The sequence below is a fragment of the Phalacrocorax carbo genome, chromosome 6, assembly GCF_963921805.1.
Source record: "Phalacrocorax carbo chromosome 6, bPhaCar2.1, whole genome shotgun sequence".
NCBI lineage: Eukaryota > Metazoa > Chordata > Aves > Suliformes > Phalacrocoracidae > Phalacrocorax > Phalacrocorax carbo.
The window spans coordinates 30143250-30168130 of NC_087518.1; the positions used below are offsets into that span (position 1 = coordinate 30143250).

At 42.2% G+C, this 24881-nt stretch overlaps 1 protein-coding gene across 1 annotated transcript in view; it reads left to right on the forward strand.

Annotated features, from left to right (window-relative positions):
* The window catches only part of NIBAN1 (niban apoptosis regulator 1), a 69253-nt gene that overhangs the window by 14649 nt on the left and 29723 nt on the right, over nt 1-24881 (forward strand). Inside the window, 4 exon segments of the mRNA XM_064454383.1 lie at nt 15748-15878; nt 17302-17433; nt 18111-18225; nt 19708-19875. Of these exon segments, the coding sequence (XP_064310453.1) occupies nt 15748-15878; nt 17302-17433; nt 18111-18225; nt 19708-19875 (546 nt within the window).

Sequence of the window (24881 nt, forward strand, 5' to 3'; positions counted from 1 at the left end):
TGTTAGCATAGCTGCTCAATCATGAAGCCAAGGCTGCATTATCTCCTCCAGCTTTCATCATGTTGCTCTGTACTAGTCGCTCTTGAATGAGATAAGGTCTGATGCTTTAATTTTTTTTCTTGCAGAAGGTTCTTCTGAAGCATACTAAGTAGATATTTTTGATACATCCAAGCAAAAATCTTAATTTTTAGAACTTCAGTTGGCATTTAGACTTTCAACTTGGCTTTGGAGGTGCTGAGCACCCATGTGGCACTGGTGGTTGGTATCCAGCAGTTCTGAAACATGAGAAGCTGCCTTACACTGGTGGCAGCAGAAGTAATTTTCAAAAATGCTGTTGAATCTTCAACCGTGTATACTATCCTTTTAGTGTCAGAGGTCCTTCTAAAAGTGAAATAATTACAATACAAGGCTATCAAATCCTAGACTAAGGTTTTTGTGGCTGTTACCTAAGGCACATGTGCCTCAGAGGGACATGCCTGCAAGCAAAATTGGAAACCAGTATGTTAAATCTGAGGCCTGTGTTTTTGACAGTTTGAAACTGTCAGGCTATGTCCCGACCTCTGAATTTCTGACACATGCGAAAAACCATCATGACTCAACTTAAACCCAAACTTTTGGAGCCAGAAGGTTCAACCTGACTGGCTCATTTTCAAAGGTTTGGTGTGTCTTTGCTGGTCAAGGTTGGTGTAAAGCAGAGACCATAAGATGTACTTTTCCAACATTGTCTCTTCTAGTGGCTGTGGTTTTGCATTGGTCATTATAAAGAATCCATTAATCATATTGGTGGGTTTTGTGAATGCAGTTTTCCAAAATTCCTGGCCTCTTCATATTCAATCACCCTTTTCACGGATCTGCTTTTTGGTTAACTGAGAGCCTGCCTGTTTGTATGAAGCTGCTGGTTTTATGCAAAACCTATGGTGAAACTGTTGGTGAAATAATTGCTTGGTGATGGTTGAAAGGGTAAATAGTAAAATAGTAATGTCCCAGGGTACAAAGAAGTTTTGCTACTGCATGTGTAGCATCTCATTGGAAGAGGTGATTGCACTGTGTAATAGAGAAGTCAAGAGGTATTTAGGAGTAATGGTAAAGGAAATAAAAGTGTCTGAAAGGGTATTGTGGATTCTAGAGCTCTTGGGGACGTTTTGAAGCCACACTGGATGCTCTTAGGGAAAATACTTTGTGGAAATTCAGTGCTCATCCTGCACTTCATCAGGCTGGTGAATGCCATCGCCCTAAATGAAGATAGATGATGGATTTATGGAGCTTTCCCAGTGTTTGTTTCTTAGAAAGACGCAGGCTGACTTTAAGCCACCATTGAAGAATGCAAGCATGGCTTGAAATTTAGCTGTAGTCAGTAAATGCAGGCAGCCTTTGGAGGAATTAAGATTTGGATGAGTTTCAAAATGAGTGTTACTCTGTTAGAGGCAGTTTGCGGATATTGGACACTTACCTGGGCTCATGGCAAACTTTTGCAGAGCAGCCCTGGAGAGGATGAAGCAAAAACTAGACCATTTCATAGGTTCTCCTTTGTCTTCTGCAATCACTTAACTGGGAGTCTGGGGAAAGACACAAAGAAAAATACATTGTAGAATTTGAAATTTCAAAGCAACACCACATAATCATGGTTTATTATTATCCAAAATCTGCTTTTTCTTTTGAAGATCTGCACTGACATAAGCATTTTGTGACTCCTTTTGCCACAGAGGGGTGCCTGTAGCACCCTTCTCCCCAGTTGTGAGTCTGTGAAAGAGACTGCTGCCTGGCTGTTTCCCTGGTGAAAAGAATGGTGACAGTGTGCTTAAAGCACAGTTGAGTAGATAGGAGCTAAATATGTTTAAAGTAGCATTACTAATGATTACTTCTGCATTCAGAAAATAAAAATATAAGCTGATACACATAAATTTGCCAGATAAAACTCTTATCACACGAAAGTTATTTTCTTTTATTCTTATCAGTTCTGTGTGTTGCATTATTAGGGCTTTTTTTTCTTAGTCCCCTAAATAAAATATTTTACAAAACACAGAAAGATGAAGAATTTAGATTTTGATATGGACAAACAAGACAGAGGACCATATTCTTTTCCAAAAGGAGAGGAAGTATCAGCATCCACATTGATGGGAGCTCAGACTGGATTGATGGGGAGAACTTTATGGGGAGCCGTGATGGAGGAACTGAGACATAGAAAACCAGAGCTCCGTAATTGATCATACGAAGGCAAAAGCGCTGAAAGCAGACCATTTAATGCACTAATGGAGGTATGGCCACCAAAGATTGCCATAGATGTAAAACCAGGCCTCTAACATGTTCTGGTTACATGTTGCCACAAGTTGTGGCATATGGGCAAGTACTTTTGGTGTGTCCGTACATGGAGGTCCTGCTGAAGACCTTGAAGGCACAGGGTTACTGCAAACCAGCAGGAGAGCTCTCAGAGAACTGTTTCCAAATAAATTCTTGGGAACAAATTTCCTCTTCTTAATAATAACCTTCTGACTGTTTTTCCAAGCCCAGAATCTCAGGTGGTCCTACTGTACAAACACAGCCACTGTACAAACACAGCGCTGGAAGAAGGTGGCTTTGATTTGGTTTTTTTCCTTTCAAGTTGTGTTGTGTTGTCACAAACCCTTCTGAATGTGAAAGATAAATGGAAAGGAAATGAGGCAACTTTTTTTTTTTTCCCCAAAAAAGGAAGGAGCATTGAAACATTGAGGCGGAAGAGCTGAGCGGCCAAGGAGACTCAAACACACATATAGTGAGACAGACAATAGCTGACTGGTGCTTCTTCCTGGGAAGTCTTCTTAGAAATGGGAAAAACAAACACCAGTGGTAACCCTATTGTCTTCTCAATGATGCTTTCATGAGCGCTTGAGGAACTGAAACTCATCCAGGCATGAGAAGAATAATGTACAACACTTGGCAGACTGTCAAGTGGTTGGACTGTAGCCCCTCTGAGCTTGATTCCACTGTATATAAGCAGGCTTTAGTGAAACCAGCTCAATGGAGCAAACAACATGACTTTGAGACTTTGAGGTGGAACTTGCAGAGTTGTGTTCCACCACCTTCACGACAGAGCAAGCGACATCGTAGTTGCGCCTGCTTGGGAGTGACAGCCAAACACTCAGTGAGGTTCTGGCATTTCTCCAAATTACAGCTAGAAATAGAAGTCTGAAAAAGAAAACAAATACTTTTCAACAGTTTGCTGAGATGAAGAGTAATTTGACTTTAAACCCCAGCATTTGCACAGGAGTGACTATTAGATAAAGGTCTTGCTTTGTACCTGTCCTCTGTTATACTTAAATCAAATTCCTTCTGAACACAGTTCTTTTTCCATTTTTTCCTTAAATTCCCCAAACCTATGGCCTTGTGACCTGGAGGTATTTCTCCTGCCTCTGGTGATCTGGATTGCTGGCACTGGCTGTTTGAAGGAAGAGCAGACCTGGTGACTGGGAAGGCAATCCTTCATCTTTGATACTGCTGCAATTGCAGGAGGTTAGGGGTTGTTTTGCTTTTACTTGAACTCTTTTTCAGGATAAAATTTATGGAATTAATTCTGAATTTGCTAGCAGAAGGTATACTTTTATTGGTCAGGTCTCAACCTCTTTGATTCAGAAGAATCAAAGGCACAAACTCTGCCAAGTAAGGAATGATTAATGATGGTTCTTTTTAGCTTTGCAAAAATGTCCACATCACTTTACTTCCTTCTTTTACAGTGCCCTGGAAATACTGGGATCTTAATTATGGCCTCACTTAACTTTGGAGAGGAGAAAAGAGGGAAAAGGAGGCCACTGGCAGGTCTCCCATGTTGAGAAGCCCCAGAGAGCCAGAGGGCCATCTCCCGTCTTCTGCTTGCTTGTTCCCCTTGATTTTCTTTTCATGCCCTTTTCTCTCATTTTCTCTGCTTCTGCCCATGGATTGTCCCTGGACTAAATTTAGCAGGGGCTTTTTTGTGGTCACATTGGTTTTGTGAGGGAAGGGAAGACCTCCTTCGCTATGTTGTAGCCAATTCTGTTTGCTTTGCACCCATTTCACAGCTGGAAGAGAGCACCAGGCTGTGTCCTATCCCAAACTAGGACTTTTGGGCAGTAGCAGCCACTGTAGTAGAGTCTGAGTAAAGCATAAGTGAGAAAACCAGATGTACTGATTCAGACCAGGATTGTTTTGAAGGGTGAGAGGAGACTCAGTCAAGGTCATTAGTGCATCTTCCTCCCCTCGTGTCAAACCAGATGTTTCCATAGCTTTGAAGAACCCCTGATCCAGGCAGCTAGTGCTCTGGTTCCATGATAATAGGCAGTGTTCGTGGTGTTTCTCAGCTAACTTGAATTATAAAGCTTATCTGCTGCATTGCAGAGCTGTAGTTTCCCTTCCCCACCTGTAATATTCACAGAAAAAGAGACTGTTTTACATGGGGTTTGGTGAGCAGATTCATGTAGTAATTATACACCTTTTTTCTAGACTCCTAACCTTAATTGATGCTTTTTTGCAGCCATGGGAAGGAACCTCCTTCCCCACAGGTTGAGGCACCAACCCTTTCTCCTGTCTCTTTTGTAGAATTAAAAATTCAGTGAACAGCGTGGTTTTGCTGGCTGGGAAATATTATTATCCACAGAGAAGTGGAGGAGGGTTTGTTTGTAAAAGGGGACACTTTTATTTGCATGAGGGTAGACACTTTAATGCTTGGAAGTATTTCCTACAAAGTGCGAATGCAGTAATTTTTTAATCCATTTATTTCTAAAGATTTAGCAAAGGTGTTTAAGGACATTACCTTATTTTTCTGAACATGAGAACAGACTATCAGCAAGGAGAATTTGTCTAGTTTGGCTTAGCTAAGACATAGAAAGATTAACCATATATTAGGCAAAATAATTTAGAAATGTCAGAACCAAGAAACATTTGTCTGCTGGTTCATTTTCCCAGCTTAAAACCAGTAGTCCACACTGGTTGCTGTTCTGCAGCTGCTGTGTGTCCATATGGATGGATGAGATGATGGAAATATTTTTTCAGTATGTTTAATATGTATGCAAAACAGATTACTCAAAGTCATAGTAAATAATTCTGGCTTCACCAGGGCAAGCATGCAGACTATCTGCTGGGATCGTGGTATGGCACCCTGCGGCGGAGTGCTGTGAAACAACATTTTTGTCTTGTAGGTTGTGTCAGCCATGAACAATTCCTGCTGTAGCATCTTTATGGACAACACAGTCCATGTGGCATCAGACAGGGATCCCATTGTGTCACCATGTTTTGTAACAACAAAATATGTGATATATTAAAGAGATTTTGAAATGATGCTTCACTCAAACTTTTAGGTTTTATAAAGTGAGTTTTTCCATCCTCTCCCCAGTAATGTTTTGCTGTGACAACCGTTACATTTCCTTGCATTCATCTTCCAGTATTATAGTATGAAATTAATGAGAACCTGAAGGAAATGACTAAAAGTGCACAACAAATGAAATATTTTCCCATTTTTGTTGTCCAAGCTTAATGTAAAGTGGGAGCTGAGGTAAAAAAATTCCTTGGGATGTGAACTGCACTTCACATATTCCTCTTCCAGGAATATAAAGTTTTATTAGAGGCATAATTATATATAAATTTTAATTTTGTTCTCATTTTAAAAAAGAGGGGAGAGCAATAAAATTAATTCTTGGTTTTCACAAAGAGTTGTCTCTTCGTCCATCTAAAGACCTGTGTTGTCAGCTACATCTAATAGGGATAAATACTTCTGTCTCCTTTGCTATGTGAAATACACATCTGTTATTTTTACCCCTCTGCTTAACAAAGTTTGCAGCATGGGTGTGACTGTGGTTTTGACTTAAAAGGACTTCCTGAGATGCTGTAGCAGAGATCCAATTTTAAAAATTCATATTTACCAAGAAGGCAGCATGTCAAAAGACCACAAGAGGAGGTTGCCTGAGAGACTGCAAGGGCAAAAGGCTTTTGCAAGCTCATAAGCTGGAAATGGGAAGGAGACAGTCTCCAAGACTGCTCCTCTAGTGTACCCTTCCAGGGAGATGATGTGTTTGTTCCTTGCAGTCCCCCTCCAAACGTTCCTCAATGGCTGCTGCCCTACAGAGCACCAGGGCAAGGTGGTGTTGGCACAAGCTAAGAGGAAGAGATGATATTGGAAAATGGTCCCAACTGGCATACCGGTGACACGTGTATGGCCTGGGATCAGCTCTTCAGAAATCTGAGTGGTGCTGGTTATTTGGGTTATTTCAGCTCTGAGGCTGAAATGATTTCCTGCCATAGAATTAAGAGATGTGGTGGTGGTGGTGGAAAGCCATTAAAATAAACACCTGCACTTTGAGGCCTCTGATAATTTTGTTCTGAGATGAATCTTGGTTTTAACCTTTTTTTGCACATAGGCTAGCTGAAATATTTTCCTTTGCAATTCATTACATTTACTCACTTTCAGTGATTGTAGGAGCCAAAAGTGAATCAAATGCCTTACAATTCAGAGAGAAAAACTGCAAGGAGGGGTTACCTGATGGTACCCTTACTCTCATCTCATTACCAACACATAACCCTTTTGTGGGGTCTGTGCATTTGTTGAAGAGAAATGGAACAAAATATTACCACGGGATAATGGCCTTCTGCTACAATGCTGAAAAGTGATGCCTTCATGGGAAACCTCATACTCTGAGAAGTCCACGTGGGTTGACTTATGTTAGACTGGTAGTGAAAGGAGTTACAGCGTAAACAGAATAATGGGAATTCTAAGACTAATGTAAGGCAACCTCAGCATAAATAAGACCCCACATGGAAAGGGGTGTGTGTGTGTGTACTCATACCTGTGTACAATGTCATATATGCCTTTGAGTAATTTTGTAATAGACCTGTCTAGTATGGCATAATTTTGGTAAAATAATTAAGGAAAAAAAAAAAAAGTAAAATATCACCTGGAGTGATATGGGCACACTCCAGACATTGCACAGAATTAATCTTGTGCAGGTGTGTGTGTCTGTATAATTTTTTTTTTTTTTTTTCAGAAAAAAAAAATTCAACTAGTATCATGAAGATGGTTATTTCTGTTATCTGTATCTCTGATGTGAGAATGGTTTTCCTTATTTTGTCTTGTGGATGTTTGGGCAGTGAAGTAACTGGCTGCGATGCCTGTCACCCGAAAGGGAGGGAAGAGGCAATACATCATCCTGATTTAAAGAGTGACGCTGCATTGGCTTACATTTTTTGAAAGCTGTTTAAATGTTCCCAAGAAACATTCTTATATGACCTTCCATGATGCGTAACATGATGCAGAGATCCGGGCTGGAGAGAGCTGCTCAAGATGTGCTTGGTGTTTGTTTCCTCATTAGTGGCTCTGCTTGTGGCTCTGGTGCTGAAAAAAAACCAAACAAACAACAACTTGAAAATCATTGACCTTCACAAAAGTAACTTAATACAAAGCATAGTTTAGATTCTTGTGGCCCTCAGGAACTAAACTGGGTTCATTTATTTTATTAAATCCCTAGTTCTTCTGGTGCTGTGAAATAAGCTTATAAATAAAGGATTGTCAGACCTTATTCTTGCTGAATTTGACCATGAGTAATTGTTTCTAGCAAAGCGTTGCTGCTTCTAACCCCATTACCAATAAAGGATAAATTTCAGCAGCCTTAAGGATAAGCTTATCTGACACAGTGTTAATCAAACCCTTGGCTTGTATGGGGCTTGTTTCTGCTTGATTACCCACAAGCTTTGGCCTTTAGGTAATTGACAGAACTGCAAAGGCAGCTGGTGAAATCTTGTTTCTCCTCTAAACAATGATTCAGCAATGGGAGTGTTGCAGAGCTGGTGTCTGGTGGTACCTGCTGTTTGGTGCAGGAGCACCTGATCTCACTGGTTGCAATTCAGGCATTTTAAGGTTACAATTCAAGTCCTTCCTGTTGTTTTCCCCATCTGCTGCCCCAAGCCTATGTGTTTAGGAAAGCAGTAGCACTGCCAGCGGTTTCCTGATATTTACTACCTCTCCCCTCTGCAAAGCTGGTGGAGCTGCTTGTACAGGACACATCAGCAGATGGAGAGGTTGTCCACCTGTTTCCCACAGCACGAGAGATAACACATGTACGGGAGAAGGTATGAAGAAGCTGGAGGGAGCGGTGTCCCAGGGCTGGCATGTGCCTGTGAAGTGCATGTGCTGACTGAGTAGTTGTATCTGATGGTGAAAAAGTCTCAGTGAAGCTTATTTCCATTGTTTCAATGAAATACATTGTGCTTGGACGGCTACAAGTCACATCTTCAGATGTCTGTGTGTCTGCTACTTCTCCATTTCAGGTGTGCACGATACGTGTCATCCCAGCCTGTTGCTTTGCAATCATGGGTTGATGCTAAAATACATCTCTCTGAGCATTTCCATCTTAACAGCAGCTGGTCTTAAATAAAATACCCTGGCAACAGGTTGTGCAGTTGGAGGGAATTGCGTGCTTCTTGTGAAGGACGTAGCATGGAAATAATGTGATAGCAATTGAGATATCCTCCAGAGAGTTTCAGGTTATAGCAGATGCTGGCACAGGCGTGGAAGATGTGCTGTTAGGATAATGATGGTTAACCATAGATCAAAGGTGTGATAGTTCTGTGTCTGCATTTCCCAAGAAGAATTTTCTTCATCCTGGTCTGGGAGGGAAGGGGAAAGGGGAAAGGAAGCCTGGCTGAGTTTGACCCAAGAGACGGGCTGTGTTTAAGCAGGATTAGTGCTCTGTATTTTGCTCTGCATTTTTTTAATGAGGCCATATTCAGAATTAATTTAAAATAGCAGGATCTGTAGTTAAATCACAAGCTACTCTTAAGAAAACAAGCCCTTTTTTTTTTTTTTTTTTTTTGAATGAATGAATGAGGTCTGTCTCACTCAGGTCTGTCTACTCCCTCCGAAATACAAGATGCCCATGAAGTTGCCCGAGAATAACATTATAGGTATATAAACCTATTCAAATGTATGGGATAATTCATAGAATCACAGAATCATTAAGGTTGGAAAAGACCTCTAAGATCATCAAGTCCAACAATTGTGCAGCTCAGTATAAAATTTCGCCTTATTTAGCGGGGCACTTGAGGAAGAGCTAAGTACTCGAGTAAAATTGTAGCAAGGGAGATCTGCAAGGCTGGAATAGAGCCTGTTATTTTTGGCTCCTCCTTTGCTGTGGATCAAGTTTACATGAACTTACAAACGTGTTTGTTTAGCTTGCCCTGAGAGAGGAGCTTCACTTCTGGTGAAGCACAAATTCCACAGCCACAGTCTCAGCTGGGAAACTTGCTAAGGAACCTGATTTTTTTCACAAGACAGCATCAACTTTCCCGCTCATGCTGTAGAGAAGATGGGCTAAGCACCCAAGAAGTGCTTATATGCTGGGATTTAGGAGGAGGACGATCTGAGGTGTGATGGGTATTATTCTTTCCCATGGACTGAGCTTCGGGTGATTAACTGGGATTTTACCAGTGCAATTTGGTGTTCACTTTGCAGATGAAAAATTTGGGTGTGTGCACACCCCAGTGTAGTTACAGCACTATAAGATTTTAATGAGAGTAGTCTCCATTTATACAAAACAAAGCTGAGAGTAAATAATTGGTTTCAATATTTTATCAGGTGCAAACCATGCTTTCCAGCATGTAAGCATGGGGAGGTGGGGCGGCTCCATCAGAGAGCTTCTTCGTTTGGCTCAGTGAGTGCAAGCAAACCCATGGGGACATGATTCAGCCAAATCAGAACGCAGGATTTGTGTCTGTCATCCCTTTTTTTCATAACAGATATTAAGTCATGACTCACAAATAATCGAAATATTGTTTCTATAAATACAGACCAACTGAGCTATGCTTTCAACAACAAAGAGAGCATTTTGTATTGCCTCCCTGTACGCGTAGGATAAAGCCTGAGAGCACTTGGATTTAAACAGTTTCTGGGTGTACCTGTTGTGGCTTTGCCCCAGTCAGCGACCGAGCATCACGCAGCCGCTCGCTCACTCCCCCCTGGGTGGGACGGGGGAGAGAATCAGAAGAGCAGAAATGAGGCAACTCATGGTTTGAGATAAAGACAGTTTAACAGGTAAAGCAAAAGCTGCAGGAGGAAGCAAAGCAAAACAAGGAATTCATTCACTTCCCATGGGCAGGCAGGTGCTCAGCCATCTCCAGGAAAGCAGGGCACCATCATGCGTAACAGTTACTTGGGAAGACAAATGCCATCACTCCAAATGTCCCCCCCTTCCTCCTTCTTCCCCCAGCTTTATATACTGAGCATGACATCGTATGGTATGGAATATCCCGTTGGTCAGTTTGGGTCAGCTGTCCTGGCTGTGCCCCCTCCCAGCTTCTTGTGTGCCCAGCAGAGCACGGGAGCTGAAAAAGTCCTTGACCAGTGTAAGTGCTACTTAGCAACACCTAAAACATCTCCACATTATTACCACTGTTTCCAGCAACAGTCCAAAACATAGTCCCATACTAGCTACTACGAAGAAATTTAACTCCATCCCAGCTGAAACCAGGACATAGCATAGGCAAGTGCACAAGAAAGAAAACTGTAGGAAAGAGGGAATTGCTGGGAATTGCTGCTGCACTATTACATGTCCCATAGCACTGGAAGGTGGTGGGCACTGTTAGAGAGGATATGCCAAAGAGAATTGCTTTTACAGGTTTTCTGGTTACTAGATGCATTTAATAAGTGATAATGATGTTTGAAATGAACGGGTGAATTCAGGAAGAGAAGCTTTTATGCACCATATTGCAGCAGAAGCAGCAGAGGCTGCTTCTCGCTCTTCACAGCAAGCATCCATCCTGTTTCAGTGCTGTCACTACTGAAATCCAGCTTTGCCGATTCATAGGGCTCAGGTAGAGCATCTACAGTTTTAGATGTTTATCTCAATCAAAGGATGCGTTTATCTTGGACTTGGGATAAAAGTTGATCTATGAGCTGAACATTGAAGTTATTTTGAGCTATGAGAATAAGATTATATATCCAGATAGATGGATGGATAGTAAGTAATTTTAAAGCTTGTTACTGAACTTGCTGAGTGATGTTAAGGCATGCAGTAAGTATACTTTAAAAGCATGTCCCTGGTTGTGGGTTGCACTCCTGGCTGGTGAAGCACCATGTGGGTATGATCAACTGGTCTTTTTCTCTTCAATTCTGATGGCTTTGCTTGTGACCTTGTGGCAGAAATACAAGGACAAAGTCATTCATTCCTGTTCTGTCTCAATACTTCACACTTATTTGAAGTGCTGGGTGCACTGGCATTCAGCATGCACAATGCTTATTGTTTCTTTTAGATTTTGTCTAGGGTTTGTTTTGATACAGCAAATCATCTACTTTTTTTGCAGTTCATGTCCCTCAGGGCACAACTTATATTTTCCCAAGGGCTTAAATGATTTAAGAAGATAAGTCCCCCAGACCTCCATTATGAATGTTGCGATCATGGTATTTTTTGAAAACCCCATTCAAAAGCTGCTGAGTGCAAGCAGTTGTGCTATGAAGAGGAAGGGTCATGGTCACCTTGCTACCCATGTAAGGGTCATCTTGCTACCAAACTACGATATTTAAGTGGAATAACAGCATTTACGGTGAGTCCCTACCTCTTCCTAACTTCCAAATGGCTGAAGTCTGGTGAGTGTGAGCAGTGCCTCTCTTATATGCCAGCTGAGAAGTTATTGTTTTGTGACCTTTTTTTCCTGAATTTTTCTGACCTGCATCCGTGTCGGTCATTTGGCAACCCATTGTTGAGAGAGCAGAGGAGTGTGGCAGGATGAGGTAGCCAGGCTGTGCGTGGCCATCCCACCAGGCTGAAAGCCAGCTAGACCAGCAGATATTCATGGGAGAACTTGCCAAAGACTGGCCTTATTTTTTAACATTGGATGTCAGTGTATTTCAATAAAAACAGTGAAATCCAAATTAAAAAGTCAGGTATTTGAGAACATGCTGTGGGTCTGATGACTTGGAGTTACATCCAAGCGTCCAACACAGGTGGTACAGTTAAAAATGTCAAAGGCAGTGGACAAGTAGGAAGAAACAAGTTGGGGGTGGGGGGGATTCCAGGTTTCCAGTGGGGCAACTGGCAGATGTTTCCCAGTGCAATGACATTTGGTGGTTCTGCAGAAGAAAAGATGCATCATGAAGCATTTGAAAAGTTTGTTCTTTAGCAGGATCTAAACTCTCAACAAAAGGGTGACATCTGTGTGTGCAGACCGTTGCCACCTTAACTTGACAGAAATCATTCCACCTCCATCACTGCTGTCTTTTGCTGTTGGTAAATTCAGTTGCATGCAGGCTTCTACTGGAGATAATCACATTTTGTCTTCTCCTAGGATAAACACCAATCTAGCTGCTGGGTTTCAGATGACATTTATACAGGCTGGAGCTGTGCTTTTGCCAGACCAATTGAGTAGGAAAGTTGGCCTTACTTCATATAAACATCTCTGACTAAGCAAGCCACACTAAATTTGGAAAAGAATTAGGGGAACTCATTTTTCAACGACCCTGGAGTATTTTATCTCCAGTTGCCCCATGTTATCATTTCATGGGAAGAGTTTCTATTACTCATGACTGTCTGTTTCCAGTCATGTTTTTCATGTTTGTTTTCAGATAGCATATTTTTATCTCCTGTAAACCAAAAGAGTTTAAAGATCCATTGGTGAACAATGGCTCAAGGGTCCATCAGCGTCTCTTCTCACCCACAGGTAATGTTGCAGTTCCTACTGAGCCAAGCGGTGCAAGGCCAGGTCCTTGTGCAATGCCACTCTCAACCTCTTCAAAAAACAACTTCTAATTTTAAGAAGGGGTAGATTTTTAATACAGAGAACCTTTGCCACAAGAAGTACAAAGACTGTAATAAACTGCATGAAGCATTTGCTCCTCAATTCATGTTTTGTTTGATTGTAAATATATTCTGCACATAGAAATCACATTGATATAATATTTCTCATTTATATATATGTTAGGAATTGCATAGTTCCTTTCTTTTTGGTCATCATACTTTAAGCTGATCTAAGAAATGTTGACACCGAAGAATCACACTTCTGAGCTGAGTTAGCCATAATTGAAAGACTTTGCCAAAAGTACAGGTATTTCCTGTGATTGTTGGGGTTTTTTCCCAACACCAGAATTTTTTTCTTTGTCCCACTTCCTCTGCAAATTTTTACTGCAGGATGCAGGCAGTAGTCAAGTAAGGTCCAGTGTCCCAGAGCCCTCTGTAACAGATTAAAAGGCCACTGCAAGCTGGAAAAGAAAAAGCTGTGGTGCAAAATAGGGGCAACCCTGGCAGTGGCCTGAGCAGGAAACTCCACCGGGGCTGGGGCCAACGACATCCTATTGCTGGCTGGGACCGGAAGAAAAAAAAAAATGCTATAAAGAAGGTTTTGGGAAGCTTTGTCCTTATTTGGAGAATAAGTTTATACCCCTGCCTAAAGCAGGCTGGTTTTTAAAAGGCTGTCAGATGGGCAGGGATTTTCTGCTTCAGCAGCACCGGTATCCTGCTATTATACACAAGCACGTCCTATGATCACTAGGTCTCAAAAAATCTGATCTCTTAAAACTGGAGGGTTGGAGCCCTGATTAGCACCAGGGGCTGCTGCACAAGTAAATCTGAAAAATTTACATACCCAAAAACTTAATCCGACCTCCTGACATCCCTCTGGCTTTGTATAATGACTCTGCAAATGCGTCCGTTGGCTGAGCCACCTCCTCCATGCACCCAGGCAGGGCTCAAAGTGGTGGCTGGTTTGTAACCCAGTGGTGGTGTGGGACTGGAAGTGGGGAGGAGTGGAGCAGAAGGGGCTTTCAGTTTAATTGAAGGCAGCGATCCTGTTGATGCTTAAGAAGGAGAGCTGGTTACACAGGAGTAGCTGGAATGAAAGGTTGTGTCAATATTGTCCCTAAACTTGAGAGGTGAGTCAAATTCTGTGCATCAAACTGAAAATAAAATTGCAGAAGCAGAGAAGCTGATGTATAGCTTTTTCTTTTGCGTGTATGTCCACAAAACTACAGCAATGTAGTTTTCAGGAAGTTATGGAGTAATTTAATACTGCGGCTATCTGAATTGGCGAAATTACCTCTAACAGCCCGGTAATGTCCCACATTAGGAGCAAATCGGAGCTGGACCTGAAATAAGCACGTTACAAAATATTTTGCTATTGCTCATCTCTGTGAATTCCTTAGCAAACTAGTTCTTTTTTGCCACACGTATTTGGGTTTTTAAATGAAAATAAAGTAGGTGGAAGTGATAAATCTTGGACTGTAGCATCTTCTACACCAGAGCATCCCATGCACTTTCTCCTGTAAAATCCCATGCACTTACTCTCATAATGATCCACAGCTTTTCTCTTTCTTTAGCCATATTTTAAATTATTTAAGATGAAGAAAGGCATGAACATTCTGGGAATTGTGCTGACTTTTAAACCCCATTTTTCAGTGAGAAATGGCAATAAAATCAGTAGTAATCCAGGAAGTTTTGCATAGCTACTTTAGGAGGACGGTGCTTCTGTGCTTGAAGCAGCAAATCTGTCAAGATCTCTGATTTCATCATAGCTGCTGCAGACTCACAGCCCGTTGTATAAAATATAGAAGCATCATGAAAACTCACAGTGAATCCCTTTTGGTGGTTGTGCTGGTGGGTGGCTGGGGGGAATTTGTCCGTCTGGGAATATCATCACAGGATGCAGGTGGTTCAGCTTTTCCAGGACTTCCACAGTGTTTCTTGCTGGTTACTCTGGCCCTTCAGGAGTCTGAATGCCAGTCCTGGTTTAGGAGCCCACGTATATGAAAGGCTTCAAGAAATCACAGTTTGGGAACTACCATTTTTTGTCTTACACAGAAATTTGATTTTTTTTTTACCCAAGCAGAAGAAAATTTTGAAAGCATCAAAATTGCTTGAGGTGTGAAATTGTGTTTCTCTGTTTTATACTCAGAAGAAACCCTTTGTGATGGGGCTCCTTAATACGGGGGATCTCTCCAGTATCCAGGATGGTCTGATTGATATCTAGATCATAGTCCAGGTTTTAGGTTTTGCATTGCTGCAGACTCTTTGAGTCACATACATGCACATGGCTTTAACTTTTAGCTTCACTTCTCTGTCTGGAAAGCATTATTATTTCTTTGATAGGGTTAATGAGTTAATTACTTGTAAATTGCTTTAAGATAACCAGAAATGAGACTGTCCGTGTGTTTGCTGCTGTTATTGCTACTGATGAGATCTTGATCATAGCAAGACAATACAAGATTAGTGCTTGTTGCAGCATGACTGAGTATGTTTACATTAAAACAAAGAAGAGACTGAGTGCACAAGCCTAGAAAACATCCTTTGTAGGAGCTTTGAGTCAGCTTTTAAACTATGATTATGTGATAAAATTGGAAAATAAAACAGTGATAAATACTAGCCAGTATCACTTAGATACTAGTCGGTATCACTTATGTATGTGTTTCTTTGAAAACCTTATCAACTCTTAAACACTCACGCTCTGGCGGTGTGCCCTAGAGAGAGCCAGATAGTGTCTTTTCTTAGAGAAATGGATTTGGGGTATGTTTTGCCCACTCTAAGAAGGAAAAACAATGTCCAAAACCCAGTGTTTTCTCTATATCATTAAGACCCAGACAAATTCCCTCTGCGCTTGGTCATCACGACAGCTGAATGCATCTTTGAGGGTTTCCTGATATGCTGTGCAGCAAGTGGCCTTTGGTACAGTTGGGCAATATTTTGGGTCACTGGGGATAACTGCTTTGGTTCTGCATTACAGTTTCTAAGCTGCTGTACATTAAATACAAGTACATCTCTATTTCTGCTTCAGGAAAAACAGAGGCCATCATCAAAAACTTCAGCCCCCATTACAGACGCCAGTATGCAGTGGCTTTCTGCAAGCATGTGCAGGATGAGCTGGAGCAGCATCGGGATTCCCAGTCCCGGTTCCTGAAAACCAAGGTACGAGGGCACATAAGCCCTTCACCATCCTGAAGCTGCCATACAGCTCTGCTCTCCTGCATGAAACAATTAATGTATTGACTATTTAAATCACACATTTAGTAGTCAAAATGTATGAAAAGCATGAGCTACAAGTGTGTCAGGTAACGACTTGGCTTGGTTTTCTTGTTTTTCCCAGGGTTGAATGCCCTCAAGTAAAGTTGATAGGTGGTACAGATACTCAAAGATTCTAAAAATCAAGCCCAAAGTATTTTTAAAGTTATTTAAATGCTTCTATATATACAAGCACAGTTCAGAAGTGTTCTTTAAGCTTCTTATATTGGATAGTTGAATACATAATAAATGTGTATCTAGGACATTTTACATGTGTACTTTCTTCTATGTAACCCACCTGCACACTATAGATTTGCAAGTGCAGATGTTGTATTTGGTTTAGTTAGGTTTTAGGTGGAAAAGTTGCATTTGGGTGCAGGTTTAAAGTTTATTTTTGAAAATTCATCTTTGTTTTGGTTGTGTTTGGTTGTCTCATCATACTGTGAGAAGAATCATAACACAAGTTTCTGGTACAAAGGATGCATCTCATCAAGGTAGGGTTAGACACTTGGACAAAACTAGTTGCTTCCAGCTGATTGCAAGGCTTTGCAAGAATCTTGGGTCAGAGATGATACATTCAGGGTAGAAATTTATGTAGGAAGCTTAATTAACCCTTTCAGCCATGACTACAACGTTCCGTAAAGAAGGCAATAATCCCCTTTGAGAAGTGAGCTATGGAGAGCTGTTTTTTATTAGAGGAGGAGAGACAAAAAGAGAGACAAAAGTCTCTTAATTCAAGGAAAATGCAGAGAACCAGCCTTCAATATTACAAAGATACAAATCTGAATTTTTTGGCCATATTGGAAATCACGTGTTTCCAATGCTCTTGAAATGAGCAGGGTAAAGCAATGAAGTGGATGTAAAAGGTGGGATAATAGAAAAGCCACGACTTTCAGAAAGATTCATATCAGTTACAAGAGCACAGGTGCAAATGTGTTACAAAGAACTGGGAAATAATTTACTATTTTATAATAAAACTGTTGCATCAATGAAACGTTTTCATTGATGTTGTGTAGTGGAAAATGGGAGATAATGAATTACAAGTCATCTTGCATTCAGCATGCCAACCAAAAGGTAAATAAGAACATCTCTGTCTCAGAAATCTGGAATTCTTTTGGAAGGCAGAGCTTCTCTTTGGCTTCCTCACCTCAGGCTACAAGAATTTGATTGTGTGTGTAGTATCTGCCTGAATCAGAATGATGCTTATGGCTCCAAATTGCATTTGAAGACTCGAAAGCCCTCGTAGCAATCTTATAGAAACGTAGGAAAAAAAGCTTCAAAATGGTCAGTAATCCAGAGTAATTTCAAATCTAGAAAATTGCCTTTGTAGCCCCCGGCGGAAGCTGGGACCGTCTTATATGAGGCAGAGCTGCTGCATTTTGCTGAGGATCTGAAGAAGTGGAAGGACAGATATGTCGTTATCAAAAATGACTACAGTGTGGATTGCTTTGAGACTAAAGAGGTAAATGCTTCTTCCTTTTATGTTCTTCTATGCTCCCAGAGAAACTGGTGTCAAGTGAATTGGCCACTGCTGCCACCTTTCTTTCGACAATACTAGATGAAATGTCCTCGGCAAGGCAGCTCCAGCCTTGTGGAGATGGCTGGAAGCTCCACAGTGGTGGTTGAGGGTACAACCAAGCCCCTTGTGTTGGCCATACACATTTGCCAGAATCAGCAAATCACTTTAACAGAGCTTTGAACCTTCCTTTGCATATCATAGAACATTTCTTATCAGTATGTCATTGCAATACACCAGCATGCTTCTGCAGTTGGTTTTAAGTAGCAATTTTTGGGTGGCTTCACGTTGACTACAGTGAAACTTTTCGTTTGGCAGCTGCAAGAGTCAAACACATCCTGGCTGACAAATCAAATGAATAGGGCTTAGAAGAAAATCCCATCCTTTTTCCTTCCCTTCTGTCTTTTCATCATGGCTCGTAAGCCATGATATTTTAAAATGTTTTTTATATTTAACCATGTTTTAGGTTTGACGTTTCCAGGAAATGTATCCAAAATCAGTCTGACAAAAAAAATATCCCTGTGGGGAATATCCTTGTGCATTAGCTATGTAAATGAGTTCTGTGCTTTATGATTTCCCTTTCCTTAAATTACTGTTTGACTCCCTCTCTCTTGATTTTTCAGGCCTACCAGAAAGGAGCCAGCCCTAAATATCATGTTCTTCCTGCAGGAGGCAAAGTACTGACTTCAGAAGAAGATTACAATTTGCTGTCTGATAAACATTTTCCAGATCCTATTGGTAAGCCCTGCTCAAAGCTGAACTGCCAAACCTCAGGCTCTTATGCAGACCTCTTCTGGGCAGGCTTTCTGGCTAGACTTTAAAATGGGGCAACAGAAGATGCACACAGCCCTTTTCCTAAGTCAAAGCAGAGCTCCAGAGTGGATGTACACAGAAGATGCTATAAGCTAACATTCAGAAAAATGCTGGCTCCCTTGTTTTTTCCAGCATCCCGGCACAAAGCTGCTGGAAGCTGTGCAGAAGCAGGGCAGGAACCACACCACCATTGTTCCCAGGCTTTGTTAATATTCCTGGTTTATTTGTTTCCATTTTTAGATGCCAGCTGCCTGTGTTGACTCAGTTGATAAGAAGTCCCACAGAGAGGGCAGGAAGGTTGCTGCTGCTGAATTTGTTGTTTCTGTGACAGGAACCGCTGTGGTCCTGCCTGCCCCCACCCCATGAAGATGGAGAAAATTCGGGCTTTAAGGGAGCAGATCTCATATTGCAGAGTCAGATTTGGAAGATGGGGTGTCACATAAGAAAAGGGATAAGGGCAACATGTAGACATGTCTTGTCTTGTACCACTTGAAGTTATGACCGTTGGGAGGTGTTCCCCTTACATCCATTTCCCAAGGCATAGGGTGGTAGCATAGGGCAGTGGTGCCTGGAGGTGTCTTCCATGTGTCACCACAGCTCTGCAGCAGTGGGGTTGAGTGATGTGGAGCAGCCCAAGGCCGCTTGTGGGCTTCCCATTGCTCTCCCTTCACAAAGAGTGGCTCAGTTAGTTTTTTTATGGCCCTTCTCTCCTTCTGTGCGATGCTGAACACCCTCCGAAATGAACATTTTGTGTTCATCTTGATGCATGGCACAGAGACAAGATTGGGTTTGGTCATCTGTAAACGGTGTTGTATGGCACCCCCTGTGCACAGTGACTCAGGGCAGGTGGAAACTGGAGATACTTGATTCTTTCTTTGCTTCACCTTCAAGAGTTTGAAGTGACAGTTCACCAGACCAGCTTGCAGTTGTGTTTGGAAACCCTGGAGAGAGGGAAACCACTGTTCCTACACATTTTAATGCAATTAATTTCTACATGGAAGACCATATGCTCCTATATGTTGTCTATGTGGAAGAGACCAGAGCTGCCCACTAACTTACGTATTTGCCATGAAAACCTTTGTCCTAGCAGCTACAATCCAATGAAATAGTGTCTTTGAAATTTTACCAAAAATGTGTAGTTTATGGCCATCTTGAATATAAAACAAGCTGACATGAAGTTGCTATAGTATAACATAGAGAGGTGGTTGGTGCCTGCTGAGTTTGCCTGTCCCAGCTGTGCCCCCCTGCCCTCTGTGCCCAATCACCTGGATCAAGAAGGAGACTTGATTTTTTCATGTCTCGTGCTTCCCTGCTAGTAAAGGTCTGTTCTTTCTGTCATAGCAGAGGGAAGGAGCCAAACCCCCAAGAAATCTGCAGATTTCAAATGGAGATGTTTGTTTTGTATAGGGTCAAGTGAGAAGGAGGTCGCTCAAGCCTTTGTTCAGCTTCCAAAGGAGTTCCCGGTTTACCTGTGGCAGCCCTTCGCCCGACACAGCTACTATTGCTTTCCAGAGCCAGAAGCTCAAAGGCAGTTCAGCACCATGCTGGGAGACTGCGTGAGACACTCAAACCACGGTGAGTGCAGAAAGGGCCTCTTCCTGTACGTCATTAACCCTGGTGAAGATTTAAATAGCTATTATAGTAAAAAAGCTGTAGAAAAATGTGAGTCATTTATGAAAGATGCTTGGCTTTCAGTGCCTTCAGGAATGCATAACCATACCCCTTCTTCTTGCTTTGCTGGGAGTGAAGTTAGGTGGGATTTGAGCTGCAGTGTGGTAAGCTTGGGTAGAAAACATGGGAATTGCTTTGAAAGTGGCATTCCCCTCTCTGTCAGCTCATCTAAATCCAGTATCCTGGCACAAAATCATAAGAGGTGTTTACTAAATATGGCATGGCAAACTCCCACCTGTGCTGGCAAGCTTGACGAATGCATCATAGGTACAGTAGACCAGGTTTGTGTGATGAGGAGGGAACGCAGTCTCCTGGTATGTTTCTGTAATGTTATACATATCTCACCAATGGTCAAATATTTGGTGTTTTGTGCAGGTGTTTAGATAGCAGCTCAAGCCCCAGCCATGGTTAAGCCTTGTAGGAGGGACATGAATGGTGTGTAAGACACAGTAATGATTGTTTGCACATGGGTAAATTTTAAATCTCACTTTCTGAGTATGTTAGACTAGAAAACTTAAAAAAATCCCAACTTGTGACTTGCTAGCATTATAAAAGTAACCTTGCTCCCATGAAATTGGAAGAGCATTTATGACTTGTATTCTTCAGAAAAAGAAATGCTTCCTGTTTTTCAGAATGCTTTTCTCTTTTTCCACCAAGCTGACCTGGTTCCCCTGCTAGTGTCCAGGCTCTTCCATGCTTTTGAGTCCCATCTGCTCCTGCTGCCCTTGATGGGAAATGGGAACACTCAGGAACTTCTCCAGCAATCTCAGCTACTTGGGCCTGAAGCCCCTCCTTGTAGATAAATGACTTGAGAGTGCAGTGCGTGAACAGTCCCTTTTACTTACAGAAGTGGCTCCCAATGTGGCTTTTTAGCTGTCACTTTTGTCTCCTGGTAATCAGGCCCACCCCCTTACCCTCAGACAGCTGTCTCACACCGTCTTGTTGTGCTGAAGGTGGTAAGATGCAGCATGCCCTTCTAGCTCTGACAGCCTCATAGAAACCAGAGGAAGCATCTCTGATACAAATCTGTGTAGGTGTGGAGAGGCTGAGGGCTAAAACAATCTGGTAGCAAATACCCAGTCACAGGGACTATAAAGACTGTTTTATGGCTAGATTAACATAGTTTGGAGGCATCAATCTAGAAGGAACACGCCTTCACTTGGCATTTACAGATAGCTTAAATCTCAATAAATATTCCCTATATAGCTGCCAGAGGAACACATTCCCATATAGAGGAACACAAATTCCCATAGCGTGCCTGAGGGCAAAGCCCGCCTCTGATTTTTGTTTCTGATTAGCCTGGTTTTAGCTGTGGTGGTCATACAGTATGAAAGTGCTCCAGACTTTGGAAAGCCACCCCTTTGCTCCTCACTGAGATTTGGTAAGGAGGCAGGGATACAATCAAGTTTTCCTGGCACTGTCAGTCCTCCATGACTTGAAGCCTGTTCATTGGGTTTGGGGTTTTTAATTTCTCTCTCCTGAAGCAAGTGTAACAGGCTTGACAAAGCTTTTGGCAGCCTTTTTTTTCCTTAAAATTCAGCACATCACTCTAGGGGCCAATTCTGAATTGGCAGAAGCTGGGACTAGATGACCTAATAGGTCTTTTCCATCTCCAATGCCTGCGAGTCTGTGTTTTATTAGATTTCACACAGCTCAGCTATTTCTCATTTATACATCTCTTCCAGGATTTATCCCTCTCCACTTTTTCTGTGGTCAAGTTTTTATCTGACGGTGACACTGGAGTGCCTTCATCAAGGCCTATCCTTTCTGTCACATTATTTCTGCTCAACACACTAGTAGATAAAGACAGTCTGGATTAAGACCGACTGTAACACAGGAAAAATGAACAAGTTTTTACAGGTACGGAAATGGGAGCCTGTATTTTATGGATTTCTTGGAGGTATACCATATCCTAGAAATCTAGGTTCTGCATGCAGAAAAATGATCACTGATGAGCACTCCAGTAACCTTAACTCTGCCCTTGGAGTGAACCTCTGCAGGGTTTTTTTACAAGGACTTCATATTGATTTATATTATTCTCACATGACTGGAATGTGTTACTTTATTAATACTTTTTAAATCCTATGTGCAAACAATTCTGCCTACAAAAACCAGGTATCTGAACAATTCAACAAAGTTACAGGCACCTGCAGCAATACTACAGGTAATAAGGCTCATGAGATAAAAATTGGCTGTGTGTTCTTTTTAAAAAAAGTTTGGAAAGAAAGAAGAAATATGAAAAATCCTTTGAGTTCAATTGTGGCATATAATTTAGTGGGGTAAGGAGCACTGGCCAAGGTAGCATTCACCCTACCTCTTCGAAAAAGTGCGGAGTTAACTTTTGCCAGGGCAGATTTGGCAAGGGCAGGAGAAAGACAGATGTAATGTCTGATCAGAAGTTGCCTTTCTGTCTTTTCTGTAATCTCCCACTTCTGGAATGGAATATATCGCACCAGAATTTAGCCAAAAACTTGGAGGAGTTTTTGGTTAAAGTCTCGTTTCTCCTAGGAAGCAGAATTAAATACTGTTTGTTGCCTGACAGAAAACTGGAGTGAATCAGCATGTGGTGTTGCGATGGGAGCCGCCCTGGCATTCAGCTATTTCCTCTCTTCAGAGTCCCTCTGTTATAAATAACCATTGCAGCCTGTGTTTCTGCGTTTTCTGGTCAGAACTTATGGTCAGGGGAACAATTACAAAAGTGTTTGGATTTAGTGATCGCTGCTTGCAAATATGATTCAGATGTACGAATTGTGGGTTCTCTCCCCCCCCCACGTTTTCCTGTTGTGTTTGTCCTTCCTTTATACTAATTGGTACGGGTTGGCAAGTGGGAGAGGACAATGATTTCCTTAATTATTAATGGAATATGTAGATGTTTTGCACCTTTCTTGAGTACAGTTCAGGTAAAAGCATATTTAAGACCTTTAAAATGAGCCTAAGCCAATCAGGACCTGACTGGTCATGGCTTTAAAAATATTTTAGCACAACTGGATGCATACACTGAGATTCTGTGAGTTACCCTGACTCTGAATGTTGATTGACTGATTAATCTGCGTGCAGAAACCATCCCAGTTCAGTGATTCATCTGGACGGCTCCCACTTCGCTCTTTGCAAGTTGGCTTTTGTGATGCCTCAGGATTTGGGGAGGAGATCAGATGTTTTTTGGGTTTTAAGCTGTGAGGTCATGTGATTAAGGGCTAATTAATGAAAACACGAGTGCCCAGGGAGCGGCAGTGAACCCTGACAAACTGATGGGCGCAGAGGGGACCCCAGCCCGACTGCCCTGGAACTCAGAGGAGGGGGCTCAGCTCATGGTGCCACTGTGAAACCAACCTACACAGGCCACCAGCAGCTCTCCCTGACCCCCTTGCAGTCTGCAGGGCTGTTGTTGTCTCAGCTGATATGGAACTCATTACAGGATGGAGGGCAAGAGCAAGAATGTGGGATAACAGAGGAAAACAGGGGTAAATGGGGTCAGCTGGGTTTGAACAGGAGGCTGCTCAGTATGGTTGTCCAGTAAAGCCCCAGGCTTGATCACCATGGACTGTCTTGTCTTCTTCCTAAACTGCACTGCTCTTTTCCAGGGTGAAGGTTCTCTCTGGTGTGTGTGTTGGGATCCAAAGTGCCAGCAAGTAGAGAAGGAACCATGGGGTCATGGCGACTCCACAGGTTTGAGGTGCCAGCACCTGGAGAGATGTGTGTGAGAGGTCCCAGTGTCAGTAGTGGGAGAGGGGACCACAGAGCACAGGGTCCCATAGGTGTGGGGCCATCAACTGGTGAGACCAGAGTGCTCTCCTAATGCGCTTCCGCCAGCCGTGCATGTGCATAGGCTTCACTCACTAGCAAACATCAATCTGGACTACCTGGCAAGTAGGAGAGGAGGTGTGGGAGCCAGTGGTCAGAGAGACCAGAGGGCTGTGACCGGTACTGGAGGAACCATAAGTCCAAGCCAGCTACCCAAGAGGCATGGGGGTCTGGGAGTTACTGCTGGGGTGAACATAGGTCTGGCCGCTGTCGGTGGGGGCTGGTGGGGAAGGATGTAATGAGAGCTGCAGCTATTGGGCTGCCAGATTTGGCCACTCTAACATAAGCCATACTTGCATTTGATTCCCTTTTCTGGCTGAGTTTGAGTCCAATATATTTCAAAATTGCTTTTCACCATTCAGTGTGTGACCCTTCTCCTGTGAAAATTAATGACTGTGTAACTTTGCTCCCAGGAAAAAAAAGATGACTGTAAATTTGCATACTGAGTCCAGAGGTGCTGCTATCTAATCTTGGCCATTATCTCAAAACTTTACAAAAGCTCCATCAGAAAGCATCCTTCTCTCCAAACTGTTCATTGTTTACCAACAGCTTTGTATTAAGAACTTCAGTAAAGAACATAGTGGCAGCTCCGAAAAGCCACGATTAATTTCTCAGTGAATTTATTACCCAGGCGTAGGATATGAAACACTATAACAGGCATATTGGCTGATTTCAAAGCTTTTTGGCTGTGATCCATGAATATGATAAATGAAAGGCTGAGATAAATTAGTTAAATGGCATAAATGTGCCTATAGAAACATAACGTTGAGAGGAGGGCTCCAAATGCAGAACAGGTCAGCCAAAAAATGTTCTTTGCAGAACAAGCAGCCAACAGATACAGAGGAGTCAATAATAAGAAATATGGTGGTATAAAGTAATACAGCCTAGTGATGGCTCTTGATAAAAGTAATTCCACATACAGAGAAGAACGTACAGTTCTGTGGGTACGGGGCTACACAATTAATTTTCAATGTTTGCCTTGCTAGCCTGTTCCTTATGCCGTAGGACGTTTGCTGTATTTTCCCAGGACTATACTGTAGCCTCTGCTGTTCTAGTAAAACTGGAAAGTAAATGTTTCAAATGACAAGTGCATCAAGACAAAAGATAGC